We start from the raw sequence: 14,966 nt of genomic DNA, 5'->3' as shown, positions 1-14,966 counted from the left end.
GCCTCTATCATTCAATATGCCAAAGGTGCCTCTATCACCTGCTGTGCCTCCTCTTTTCAGGAATTACAAGAAAAAACACAAAAAGCTCTCCAAGAGATTGAGCACTACCTCACCGACTGTCAGCTCTTACTTAACCAAACAAAACTAAGCTAATGGTTTTCGGTAATTAAAAAAACTAATAACCCATCTCCTCTCTCCATCTACTCTGCTAATGGTACAAAAATCAAACCTGTTAATCAAACCAAGCTTCTAGGTGCAGCAATAGAAAGTCTGAAATTTAGCAAACATATTTCCCTAACAATTAAAAAAGTACACATCAAACATGGCTCTCTCTATAGGGCCAGACCTTACCTTACAGACAATGCCAGACTATCAATAACAACAACCCACCTGCTATCTACCCTCCTTTATTGCTCCCAAAGCTTTACCAGCCTGTGCAAGTCTGACTTGAACAACCTAGAGACATGCTATAGCAAAACAGCAAAGTTTGCCACTAACCTTCCCCACAAAACTCATCACTGTTTCACCCTTCACTAACTCAACCAGATGGAACTACCCAACCTATTATCTCTCAACCAACTAACCATTGCCCATAGTATCATCCATAATCCCAACAAATGCCCTGTTCTCATTGACTTAGTTCGGTCAGAAACAAACCTCAGGGCCCTAAGATCGTCTGATAAGTTAATTCTAAAGGGAACTAAATCCCAAAAATACTATGGAGACTCCCTCTACTCCAATAAAATAGCCAAATCCTGGAACTTACTACCTCAACACATCCTGAAATATCCTGACAGTCATCACTTCAAATGACTCCTAAAAGAAGACCTTACTACTCACTGACTATGCTCATGCACAGTTCCTGGGTAAGTTCACCAGTATGTTATCTCTGTCTCTTACCCTAATTTGATGAACTGTGTACTCATACCAACCTATATTCTACTCTGAGACAGCAAGTCAAAAAAAAAAAAAGTTTTGTTTATTCCTGTTATCAAGATTTGTATAGTATGCTGTATATTTTTAACTAGCATTCCTGTAACTTTTGTCAAAGATTTCTGCATTTGTACTCTGAATGTTATATTCCGCTGTATCTTTCTTCACTGATTTTTTTTTTCTGTCGATTACTTGTGTCAATTACTAGTGGAGCTTTTCTCCCTGGGTCTCCACTGAAAACGGGCTCTCAGTCCAGTTGGACACTACCTGGTAAACAAATGTAAATAAATAAATAAAATAAATAAATATATAAACAAAATGTCAACACAAGCACCTGTATAAATCAGTTTGATATACAAATGACATATAATTCTTTACAAAACTCCAACCAGATATGCTGTCTCTGTATAGCTGGCACTACCTCACATCTTCCCACTTACTATGTAGCTTTGCCTGCAAAGGCATACTCTGAAAGAATCTGCACAGTGGTAAGTAATAGTGTGGTAGGGGGAAGTGATCATCAAACTAAAGGGTAAAAGGCATATGATAAAAGACTCTTATGGAATGGCTGCTCCTGTGTCATGATCGTCTGAGGCAGTCTATATAAAACAACATAGCAGACTGGGAGAGAACTTAGAGTCACAGACAAATTAGTCAGCTTAGTTGTGGATGGAGGGGCTGGGATTCCTGACTGACTCCATTTTGAATTGATAGGAGAAAAATACTAAGCCTTGTATTATTTCTGTACTGCTGATACTTTTTGGTGGAATATAAGAAGAAACAATGACTGAGGATGGGTAAACACTATTTATTGACTGTGCTGTCCGCATGTAAGTTAATCTTGCATATTGTGTAATATAGAGGAAAGTGTGAGAAAATAGAACAGATGTTATCAAAGTATCACTCATACAGTATCTGAATACTCAAGCCTTTTCTGAATGGTTTCTGGATTAATATTTTCATTGCTAGTTTTATTATGAAGATTTTTTTCTGATAGAACTTTAGTAAGCCAAATTATATCATGATTGAGGAATGCGGATAGTTTTCTTGGCAATGAAAAGCAAATTAGCTCTCAAAAACAAAATCAAGAGCAAACACTAAAAAGAAAGAGTCCAACATATTATATACTGCAACTGTCTGTGAGCTGTTATTCACACTCTCTACTTAAGGTTATTTTAACTCTGGATCAGTGATAGTCTGTGCAGCCTTTTGCCTGCATTGATTTACTATACTGCAGATGCAGTCTGTGCTGATTTAGAAAATGATCTTGTCTGTATTTTTTTCCAGCTTGTGGCAAACCAAAGTATAATACCCGAATTGTGGGAGGTACCTATGCCACTGAGGGGGCATGGCCTTGGCAAGTCAGTATTCAAAAGAATGAGGAGCACATCTGCGGTGGGTGTCTCATCTCAGACAGCTGGGTGGTAACTGCTGCCCACTGTTTTAACAGGTATATATTACAGTGATATGCATGTTTTAAATTATTCATTTACTGATGTTCAATTTTTGGCTGGTTATTTGCACAGGGTTCACGGCAGTGCCCTTTTTATGAAACAACAGGGAACAGGTAGAGATCCTGTGTTCAGTCTTATAAATCACATCAGTAGGAACTCATGGAATTCAAACTCATGCCTCTCTGTAGTGTAAAATAGCACTCAAAGAACTCCACAATGTTTCCTTGTCTGCCTCCTAAGATTTTGTTTAACATACCTATTTATCTGTTGTAAAAACAAGCCAAAATAAGTGCAAGGGACAGTTGAGCTACACTGAATAGCACCATTAAGCTCCAAGTCTACCTCTCCCTGGCCGTGGTTTTCAGGGATGTCTGTGATTTTGCATTTGTATTTTACTCTGTAGTTCTTAAAATGTGTGATTTTTGTGAAGAGTTAAGACTACAGTTAAATAATGATAGACACTGTAGCTGCACATTTCTTTATCTTCAGAACATGCCTATCAATTCAAATAATTTTATTTTATTAACACTCCAGTTTTATTCAATATCCCAAAGATCTGAAATAGATGACTTGATAATGGTCCAACAAACTACCCATAAGTACGCACACTTTGTGTTTGTCCTACAATGGGTCAGCAGCTCATTCATGAGGACCTTCTATGCCTTGTGACCACTGAGTGCTAGGATAGGTTCCTGCTCCCCTGTGATCCTGTGCTGAATTAAACAAGTAACTGAAGAATGAATAAATGAACTTTCTAGGTGCATAATAGCAATACTTCAACAATTTCAAAAGAGGAATATTCCTAAGTTGATCATGTGTTGCTCAGTAGTTTGGGGTTCATCTCTGCTTCTTCTGTAAGAGATTGAAAATTATGCTCTGTCTGACAAGCAATAACAGAAAAGAGGCTAAAGAATAATTTCTTCATATCAATAATTCAAGCTGAATCAACAGATATAAAAACACAACTAGTTTTGCTATTTAGTACATTTAGGAAATTGATTACAATAGTAAAGTTAGGGTTTGTACTCAAAGATTATCATACTAAAATAAAACTCAAAAGCCACAAAATATACCAGATATGAGGATGTCAACCTACTTTTTACCTCTGTTGTATACAAACTCCTTTACTTCATTTATTTGTTCAGCTAACTCTCCCCATGGGTTCTATAGTATTAACTAACGGATTGAGCTAAATGATATGATTTCTTCATTCTTTACTTCTAGACTCAAAATCCAGACTATTCTGGTCATTTTCATTTAATTTTAGACTCAAAATCCAGACTATTCTGGTCATTTTCATTTAATTCTAGACTCAAAATCCAGACTATTCTGGTAATTTTCATTTAATTCTAGACTCAAAACCCAGACTATTCTGGTCATTTTCATTTCTCAGGTCATTTGGAACAAAATCTGACAAATCAGTGGCTGTATCAACACTGTATTTTATAATTTTAAACAGGAACTCTGAACTAAAACAAACCCCCAAAAATGAGAATATGAAAGCATTGCTCATCTTTATTTGATTCTAACTCTCTCAATATTGCATACAACATAGTATGGACAGATCGGAATATGCATCTTTCATCCTGCTACTGTAGCTGCGTATGCTGATAGTGTTTTTAAAGCATCAGCATATGAAAGCGGCATTGTTTCTGGTGTAAACATCAAACAGAAAATGGAGGCAATTCTGTTGTGTGTCTCTTTGTCTATCATGGCATCCGTAACATGGGCATGGAAGATTGCCAATGACATGTAAAGAAGAAAGTATTTTATAATATGTTAATTCACACATAAGAAAATCAGTAGTGGAGCTGCTTTGTAGTAATGCTGTTTAAGCATAACGGGGACATGCACAAACTTGTGGATTTCTGTGAAATAAAGGGTCAGATTCCAAAATATAGGTACAGTCAGGGTGCACAGCCTCTGCCATTATGTCCTGGCTATACCAAATGCTCAACTTCAAATGACCCCTTGAGATGATGTCTTCCAGAGGGGTGGGAAGCACTGATTTTAATACATTGGTGTGCCAAGGTATTGAATTCAATAGTGAATCACTAAGCACAGGAAAAATAATGTGATTCAGAAATATTCAATATGCTAATGAACTGCATTATCATACCTGAGCACAGTGCAAAGCTACCTGACGATATGGGAAGACTACTGAGTCTGGCCAAAGGTCTTGGGCAGAACAGCTGCAGCTCCGTAAGAAGCTTGTACTGCACCTACTGGACAAAGGAGTGCTTACAGATGTATGAGGTACACCCTACAATGATCAATTACATTACAGTGACTATGAAACAGTGGCAAACCACTTTACAGCTAAGCCATGATAAAGGACAAATTATTATCCCAAGGATAAAAACTCATAGGGGAATATTCCAGGGTGATTCTTTGTCACCACTGCACTTTTGTCTTGCCCTTAACCCATTAAGTTGTCTACTTGACAGATTAGGTTATGGTTACAATTTGGCTCCCAGAAAACAAACAAAGTATAAAGACTTCAAATCTTCTTTCTGGGATGATTTTAAACTGTACAGTTCATCAGATAAGGAACTGAAAGCACAACTGCAAGCGATTAAAACTTTCTCAGGGGATATAAGAATGCCATTTGGTCTTGATAAATGTGCAAAAGTTACCTTTAAAGCAGGAAATATCCATCTTGGAAAGAATGTGGTATAAACTTCAGTAGGAAGGAGTGTATAAACATCTGAGAACTGATGAAGGATCAACAATAAATATGAACAAATGCAAACAACATTTAGTAAGGAATATTTTAGAAGACTGAAATTAATACTGAAAAGAGCCCTGACATCTAAGAACAAAGCCCAAGCTATAAATCATTTTGTTCTTCCAGTTCTAACTAGTTTTTGGGTGACTGACTGGCCCCAAAAGGTGTTGGAACAGTTGGACAGGACAACAAGAAAAATGTTTCATAAATGATTTATAAAAAATCAGTATATTAAGATTATATCTTCCCCATTAAGAAGGAGAGATGGGCTCCCCTGAAATTGATTACATGCATACATCTGCAATTGTAGGACTGCATACATATCTACTGACTTCACAAGATCCAAACATAGTAAAAGTTTTAAAACATGAGAACAAGTCTAAGATGACTTCCCTGTTTAGTTTAGCATACCATATCAGTGTCAAGTGAGAATGGAAAATCAAACCAGAAGTAGACAAAAATTAGGCAGCAAATTAATGTGCCAAAAAACAAACAAAAAAACAAAAAAAACAAAAGAAAGAATATAAGGCAAAACATCAGATGAGAAGGCAAGAAATGTGGAAAAGGCATAAATATAGTTGCAGGTAGAGAAAACTCCTGGAACAACCTCATCTTGTAAAGGATCTGACACAGGAATGGTTAAGAATAGGTGAATTTAAACCAAAAGATGAAAGGTTAATATTGACATCCAGGATAGCAGACTATGTACCGTTGTTTTACAAAGTCCATTGAACAGGTGTGAGAATCTGACAAATGCAGGTTTTGTAAAGCAGAATTGAAAACAATCACACACCTTGTTGCTGGGTGTAGTGCAATAATGGCAGAGGGTCTGTATACTGAAAGGTACAATGAAATGTCAAGACTATTGCACTAGGAATTGTGCAAACTTTACAACACTGAAGGGTCTGAAAAGCATTGGAAGCATGAATCACAAAGCATTGTTGAGAATGCTGAAGTTTTTATCACGAGATCACTCATTACCAACAGTTCAAAAACAAATGTGAGAAAGGCAGATATAGCAGTAAATGAAAAGAAGACAAAAGTAACATTGATCGTTGAAATTGCTACAGCCAGTCATTACAGTGTCTTATGTGCAGAGAGACACAAAGTCATAAAATATCAGAATTTGCAGCAGAAAGGGCAATGTAGAAGAAGGATGCCCAGACAGTTCCAATAATAGTAAGAGCAATAGGTCTCAGAAAAAAGAATTTACAGTCTTATTTAGATATTACACGGATACACGTATGTATTGCTAGAGTCATTTCTGGGCTCACTGTGAGTGCTGCAAAGGGCACTTTTTGGCTAACATTAAAGACTGAAACAATACTAATTTCATGAACTTTAATCTTACTTTGAATTAGTAATGGAATCCATTCCCGTCATGGTATTAGAAACCCAGACAACATGGAGAAATAAAACATCTACTGGAATTGATGCTGACAATATTTATAGTCATTTTGAAATAAAAAACTCAATTATAGCACTACAACAAAAGGGTAACAAAGGAAAGTTATGTGGGACAAAGTATCATTTGTTGCTAAATAAAGCCATAATAGAGAATTGAAAACAGGAGCAGAATCTAAGTATGACAAGGATAGATTACAAAAAGCAGTTGACAGCATCCCACATTCAGGGATAAAAGAGTGTTTACAGATGTATAATATACATCCTACATTGATCAGTTATATTGCAGTGACCATGAAACAGTGGCAAACCCCTTTGCAGCTAAGCAATGACCAAAGGTAAATTATTATCCCGGGGATAAAAAAATTCAAAGGGGGATATTCCAAGGCGATTCTTTGTCACCAATGCTTTTTGTGTCTATCCTTAACCCATTAAGCTGTTTACTTAACAGATTAGGACATGTTTATAGTTTGGCTCCCAGGAAAACAACCTTGTTTAAAGACTTCTCATCTTCTTTTTGTGGACGACTTAAAACTGTATAGTTCATCATATGAATTGAAAGTGCAACAACAAGTAATTAAAATTGTGTCACATGAAATAAGAATATCATTTGCAGTGGCAGATCCAGGAATCTACAAAACAAGGGGCGCAGTCTGGTCAGTTGACTACCATTGTCTGGTCCAAGAATTTGCAGAAGGGAGCAGTCTATAAAGTACACCAATGTGGGGTGGAGGTGGGTGGAACATTGAGTGTGGAGGGGCTGCGGAAAGATCCTTAAGATGTTCTGACAGCACATATAGCAAGACAGCAATATATATTCTGCTGCACATCATTGTGTTGTGGCTGTGGTATTAGAGGTAAGTGACTCCTGCCCAGCATACAACAAATTTACAGCCAGTACCAGCTATTTCAAGGCATTCCCAAATGAGACTTGGTTACTCATGGCAGGTCACAGCCCCCCCCCCCCATAATGTCATACTTTGCATAAGCATCATGATAGCCTAGCAAGGAGTCCCACTGAAGGCGATATCACATTTGGCAAGTACCAAAGCAAATGCAAGCAAGTTTGTAAGTAAATAAGAATTTCTGCAAAGCCAGTGAATAACTAAACACACATACACACACGCACACACACACATGCACACACACGCACACGCACACACACACACACACACACACACACACACACACACACACACACACACACACACACACACACACACACACGCACACGCACACACGCACACACACACGCACACGCGCACACGCACACACACACGCACGCACACGCACACGCACACGCACACACGCACACGCACACGCACACACACACACACACACACACACACACACACACACACACACACGTAAAGCAACTTAAATAACTACATGTTTTGGAAAAGACACTGCAAAAGCAGGCAGAGCACCTTAAAGCCTTTCCCTCTACTCAGCCTCCTACAGAGTCATCTGTTTCATACAGACTGCTCAGAGGTGACCTCTGCCTTGCATATAAGGCAGTGTCTGACCCTGCTTTATTGGAAATGCTGTATAACTGGAAGTCAAATGGTACACTGGTTACTCGCTCCAAAGACCTTAACCTGGTATGTGACATTAATAGAAACTGCTGGAGGGACAGATTTGTCTCCCATAGGTGATCACACCTTTGGAACAGACTCCCACTTCATGTCAAACAGAACACCTCATTGGCCCTCTTCAGACACAATCTGAATGACTGGATGAATAACCGTAAATTCACCCCAGGGGTTCTACCTGTGTCCCTCTTGGACAGGGGACGTAGGTGCTGATCATGGAAATACGGGTAGAACTTGGCTAGGCTTGTAAGGACCCTAGGGCCATTAGACTAGTAACTACTTATGATCCTAGGCTACCTATCTTTGTGGGGCATTTTACGATGATCCAGTTTTCCCTCAAAGGTGAGACTCAAATCCTGTACCTTGTGTTTGTGAGGCAAACAACTTAATGCCATTATGCCAACTTCCAACCTCAAGTTAATTAAAGTCAATAACCTCTTTGTTAACAGAGTTAAAACATGATGCACATAATATTGATGTGTTAATTTTAACAGTAGTAATATGTCATTTATTTTCCCAGCCTGTGAGTTACATTTACTGCCTTCTGTACTAACTGTAATTACTTCCCTTATGACTTCCTAGTACTTTTCATTTTTTCAACTACCTCAGATTTAGCTAAAATATTCCAGAATCCTACAGTCAACCTCAGTTTCCCACTTCTGAATTAACTTTATTGTGCAATCTTTTTTGGGCAATGTTGTAATGTGCTGGCTCACCAGATGCGCAGTAGCAAACAATGCCCAAACCCCACCCAACACCCAGCAAAAGGTTGACGTCAAACAGTAGTCATGAATAAACATTGTCATTTGTTTCTCAGCTTCATGAATATTTATCTGGGTAAGAAGCATATACTGCAAACTTGTTTAGTCTTTGAACAGACACTGGTCAAAGAAAGCTTTGGAAATATTACATAATACAGAATTGCTATATAACTGTATGAAATATTCATCTGAATAAGCAAGCACATACTGCGGACTTGCTAATTCACCGAACGGGGTGTTGTTTTACTTAGCAAAACAGGGGGATTAACTGGCTTAATAAGTCATGTAGAATGTGTGTGTGTGTGTGTGTGTGTGTGTGTGTGTGTGTGTGTGTGTGTGTGTGTGTGTGTGTGTGTGTGTGTGTGTGTGTGTGTGTGTGTGTGTGGGGGGGGGTTACCCTGCCCAAAAAGGCAAGACAGGGTACAAGGGATCAAGCAGCATGTGTTTCTACAACTGAGCAAAACCAGTTTTAATTCAAGTATACTTTTGAATGGAAAGCAGCTAAATATTATTATCATTTGTTTGGTATGGATCAGATCATGGGTTCATGTGACAAATAAGTAAATGTACTAATCTGCACAGCACAGATACAGCTGCCATGTCAAGAGATAAAGCTGGAAAAAAAGTTATTCAGTCCAAATTATGTAATAAGGTAATGTGCTGAAAATTCATCACAACATAGCAATGTTTTCAATTTGAACTTTTACTTAAAATGTCTAGACATTTAGCAAAGCTGAGTACTATCAGATCACTACCATTAAACTAATACATTTTTGTGGACATTGGCCATTAAGAGTCATATCAGACTCAATAACTAATTTAAATTACTTTGTAGGCTTATATGAACACCCTCTTCCAAACTTGGCCTGAAAAATAAAGTAAAATAAAGTAAAATAAAAAGGCTTTTGTGATTCCATTATGCCAATAAATCTAGCTGCCTATTTGCTATAGATAGATGAGTGAGTGTATGTCTGTGTTTGAGTGTATCTGCACATGCATGTGTGTCTGTGTGTATGGGAAGCATATGGCAATATAAAGATGGCTAGACCTAAAGAGAAAGAAGATAAGATTATGAAAAAAATGAAGCAGTTAAGGCCTTTATTGCTAGACTTTCTTGTGATACAGCCACCCATCTGCATACAAGCAGTCCTGATCCTGTCTTTCTGTGCATCAGGCAGTACAAAAAAAGTCATTATGTAAGTGTACTACTGACAAAAGATACAAGCACACAAAATGTTCTTTGTGTTGGGAGGTAGGCACTAACTGTCCTCTACAACAATACACCTTATCACAAATTCAAGTTGTTTCAATAATTTATAGGGGAATACCAGAGACATAAGCTGTGCATGTTAAATGAAAATAGAAATCAAAAATGCAGTTTCAAATACACACTTCCACCTCCAAAGTTATTCATTTTCTGTTGTCCCTTACAACTAAATTATACTTTTGCTCACTTTACACTTGCATCATATCTCACTTTAAAACTCACACATTCTGTATACTCCATTACTTACACTGAAGGGGGGAAAAAGATCTTCCATCTGCTACAACTTCCCTTGTTTTTCCATTCCTAGTTTTTACTCCAGTGTTAGAACAAAAAATAGGCAAATGTCATAGGGAGGGGATATTTCCATGGCAAACAGCTATGGGAAGAAGTAAATGTTGTTGTTGTCTTTCAGCTTTTCCCAGTTAGGGGTCGCCATAGCAGAACTCCGGTCCACTAATGATTGGCAGTAGATTTTCACGAACGCCGAGGTGCCAGCTCGACTTTCAACCTTCAACGAAGGCATGCCCATTTACGCATGTCTTTTGAACACCCAAATCCATTTGGCAATAGGCACAAACAGACTTGGAAATAACTGCGAGAATAGCACTACCGCAATTTCTAAGTACGGCAACCCAAAAATTTACGGAAAGTGGCACTTGAAGGTGCAGTAACTTGTTTTCAATAACATGAGTAGCAATTAGGGTAAATGCACTCACAGTGCAGAATACTGTGTAGTCTATAGTTGTCCTTCAAGTGCCTTGTGCTCTCTTTTATTATTTCCTTCACCTGTTGTTCAGATAAGCTTCTCTTGGTCTCCCATCAGGTACTTTTGTGATCATGATGGGAGATGCAGCTAGAAGCGACACTGAGGATCTTAGGGTTATCTGTGGGTTGAAAGCGTAAAATGTACAAGCAAATGAGGTATGTTCTCAACTGTATACCGCTTTTGCTGTATATTTTCTGATTTCCACTGAAACAGTTAAAAGCCATTTTTACCAGGCCGTATGGCTGCTTATTAAAAAAAAAAAAAAAAAAAAAAAAAAAAAAGAACAAAACAAAAGGGGAGGGACCAAGGCCTAAATCTGCCACTGAAAATTTGGTATTGATAACTACGCAAAAAACAATGTCTGAAGCAGGAAAGCTGTGGCACCAAGAAAATAGTCTGGGACAGGAATGTGATTTACAGGAATGCAGGCAGGAGACAGTGGATAAATATTTGGGAAATTGATTAAGGATCGGCAATAAAACTCGAACAAATGCAAATACAACTCAGTAAGGCATACTTTAGAAGACTAAAGCTAATAGTCAAAACTGCCTTGACATCAAGAAAAATATTCTAAGCTGTAAACCAATTTGTTCTTCCTGTTCTAACTTACAGTTTTGAGGTGATTGACTGGTCCCAAGAGGTATTGGATCAGTTGGAGAGGAAAACAAGGAAAAATGCTTCAAGCTTATCAAATAAAATATAAAAATCACCTTATACCAAGATTATATATTCTTCATTCTGAAGAAGGTATAAGCCTCCTCAAAACCGACTACAGGTCTTGATCCGCAGTCATGGGACAGCATACATAGCTGCAGAAGTCCCTGGTTGGTGTGGGATGAAAGCGCTTAATATTGTGGTCATTGTTTTTTTTTTATTAAAGTTATTTTTTTATCCATTGTGATTTCAGTGCATTTTCTATACAGTTTATTGTTTTTTTATGCACCTTTTGTACTTTATAGCTGCAGACCGCACCAGATTCAAACACAGTGAAAGTTTTAAAACATTAGGAGAACCCGTCTAAGATGACTTCCATGCTTAGTTTAGCAGAAGCATATCTGTTTCAACCCGGAATAGAAATCAAATCAAAAGTAGACAAAAATCAGAGAGAAAATGAATGTTCCTAAAAGCAAAAGAAATAATATAAGGAGAAGGAACAGGAGAGAAGGAAAGAAATGTGCAAATGGCATACATATTGTGGCATGTTCAGAAATCTAGAACAATTTCATGTTCATCAGGATTTGATTCAGGAATAGTTAAGGAGAGGTGAACTGAAAGCAAAAGATGAAAGGTTCATAATAATGATGGCCCAGGATAGTGGACTATGTATACATTGGTTTACAAAGTCCATTGAACGTGTGAGAAACTGACAAATGCAGGTTTTGTAAAACAGAATTAAAAACAGTCGCACATCTTGTTGCTAGGTGTGACGTACTAATGGCAGAGCGTCTGTATACTGAAAGGCATAACAATGTATCAAGACGGTTGCACTGGGGATTGTGTAAACTTTACAATATTGAAGCAACTGACAAGCATTGGAAGCATGAATCACAAAGCACTGTAGAAAATGATGAAGCTTATATCACATGGGATCACCCATTACCAACAGTTCAAAAAACAGATCAAGAAAACCAGATATAGTAGTCCTGGAAAAAGAGACAAAAGTAGCATTGGTCATTTACAGTGTCTTACATACGGAAAGTCACTGAGGACAGGAATGTGATTTAAAGGAATGAGAGCAGGTGAGAGTGTATGAATATTTGGGAATTGATTAAGGATTCAAAATTATGGACAAGTTTTAAATATTGCTCAAATTAGCCTAAAAGGTTTATAGAAGAGCAGGCCTTTGCATCAATATAAATTATGTGAATTATATGAACTATAATAAGTACGACACTGTTAACACCTGACTGACTGACTGCAATCCGTAGTAACATACTAGAAAATCACAGTTGTTATATTGGACCACACCAATGTATAATGCCAAAGTGGAGTACCCAATTCCCCTTTTGCGATCAGGTGTGGGGTACTATGCCATTCCCCAGGGAAGAGTGGTGGAATCCTTTCATTTGGAATTGGGTGTGGTGTAATACACCAGTTAGGCATGTTATACAATGTGAAATTATTTTGGAATCCAGCCCAAAGACATGACCTGCAATGTAAAAATAATGATAAATGGAAACGTGCATGTGACATGAGTAATAGGTGACTGCTGCTGCATATCTACAGTGATGAAAACATGAATATTATTACAGCACTTCTCATTAATAAGAAATAAAATTCTTTAAAAAAACTCAGTGTTTTGGTTCACAGAATTCATGATGTATCTGGAAACTATATTTAATGTATTATACATGCATGCATACATATATATGTGTGTGTGTGTGTGTGTGTGTGTGTGTGTGTGTGTGTGTGTGTGTAGTTAGCAACACATATGAAGATTAAAAGCAAAGAAATGTTCTTAAAATTAGCACAAAGCAGAATATTACTGAAAATGTACTATTGAAAAATACAGTCACTGTATGAGCAGTCTTCACTAGAACAGTGGTTGTTTAAAGACCTTATATCCATTATATAATGCATATTTAGGTACTAAATATTTAGGGTACTGTACTCTCTGCTGGCCCCTAACATAGTGTTAGAGTGGTCCCTAACATAGTGTTGGAGTCACCTTGCCCACTCTTTCCACCTCACATTTATTGCACAACGGATATCTGTAGTACACTTTGCACACTAGTGTCACCATGACACCATTGTTATTGAGTTATGACTTCACATCCTTTGTGCAGTGGTTGCTTAGGGTGCACCTGATACATCATAGTTCTTGTACTAAGACCTCATGTGCATTGCTGAGTAGATACCTAGGTCATACTTTATGAACTACTGCCACTGTAATATTATGGAAAAAGTGCAGCATCCTTATATATAGTGTGCTATATATTGCTGATGAATTTAGGGTCTGACACTGTTTGCATTATTTCACATCTCATTACAGAGTAAACAACATAGTTACATTTAAATGATCACTGTACACATTCTCAAGCACAGCATACATTGCACAGGAAACCTATTGACTTTCAACAATGCCCTCAGTCTCTGAAATAAAAGATTAATGTTTTGTATTGCTGTTTTATACTGAACAGTGTATCTGCGAGTTGCATGTAATAATATGACAATTATGGAATGGCTGTAAAGGATGGTGTTCCTCTGCCTTTGAAGGAGTTTGAGTTGTTGTGGCTAGTGCTAGGGTAGTCTAGACTATATATTGCCAATACTGATTCTTTTTCCTGGGTAAACAATTATCATCTGTCAGACATCTAGCTCCCCCAACTTATATAAATGATTTGGCACAACCCTCTGAAATGGGATTGCTCACAAAGAGCACCTCATGCATCCTTAAAACTTGTATTTCAAGTATGCAGTCCTCCAGTTTGCCTTAGACAAAGAGACTGAGTTTTCTTGGGGTTGTTCACTATCTCCCTATCTTATCATCTGACATTTTGAGTCTTATAACACCCAAATGGCATGTGTGCAACCTGCATGTCTAAGTATGTAGTGTTGGCATGATGCTGTTTGGCTGCACATCTGCCAGTCTTGACTGATGTGTAGTGTACATAGGTATGTGCATTTATTATGGTTGTGACATCCCCACGCTAGGCCAGTAATCAAGGAGCCTGAATCCTCACTACTGACACTGGAGTGGGATGTTCACTTGGAATACAAATGGATACACTCAGTATTTCCAGATGCAGTCCTCTCTGCATCAAGCACAATTTCCCTTAAAAGCACCCAGGGAATATGCTCAGTCTAGGGCTGGTTCATCTCTATATCTGTCCAGGATCCCAGTAAGACTCCCCACTGGCACAGCTTAGAGTTGAGTCCTTAGCTGGGGTTCCAAGCTAAGTCCTACTACACCCTGTATTTGAAAATAGTGATTTCTGTCCCTGCTCCAAGCAGATAACACACACACTCTGAGATTTAATTTTCACACACACACACACACACACACACACACACACACACACACACACACACACACACACACCTGTGAAAGGCTGGCAAAG

The 14,966-nt window shown here is 38.0% G+C and overlaps 1 protein-coding gene across 1 annotated transcript in view; it reads left to right on the top strand.

The window, feature by feature from the left end:
* The window catches only part of LOC122813744 (serine protease 27-like), a 248,610-nt gene that overhangs the window by 83,585 nt on the left and 150,059 nt on the right, over positions 1-14,966 (top strand). Inside the window, exon 3 of the mRNA XM_044086217.1 lies at positions 2,221-2,383. Coding sequence (XP_043942152.1) covers positions 2,221-2,383 — 163 coding nt within the window. The remainder of the gene's footprint in view (positions 1-2,220; positions 2,384-14,966) is intronic.

This window comes from Protopterus annectens, chromosome 10.part0 (genome assembly GCF_019279795.1).
Source record: "Protopterus annectens isolate FY-2018-M chromosome 10.part0, PAN1.0, whole genome shotgun sequence".
NCBI classification, from domain to species: Eukaryota; Metazoa; Chordata; order Ceratodontiformes; family Protopteridae; genus Protopterus; species Protopterus annectens.
Note: the sequence above shows the minus strand (reverse complement) of the source record. Positions and strands in the feature narration are given on the sequence as shown.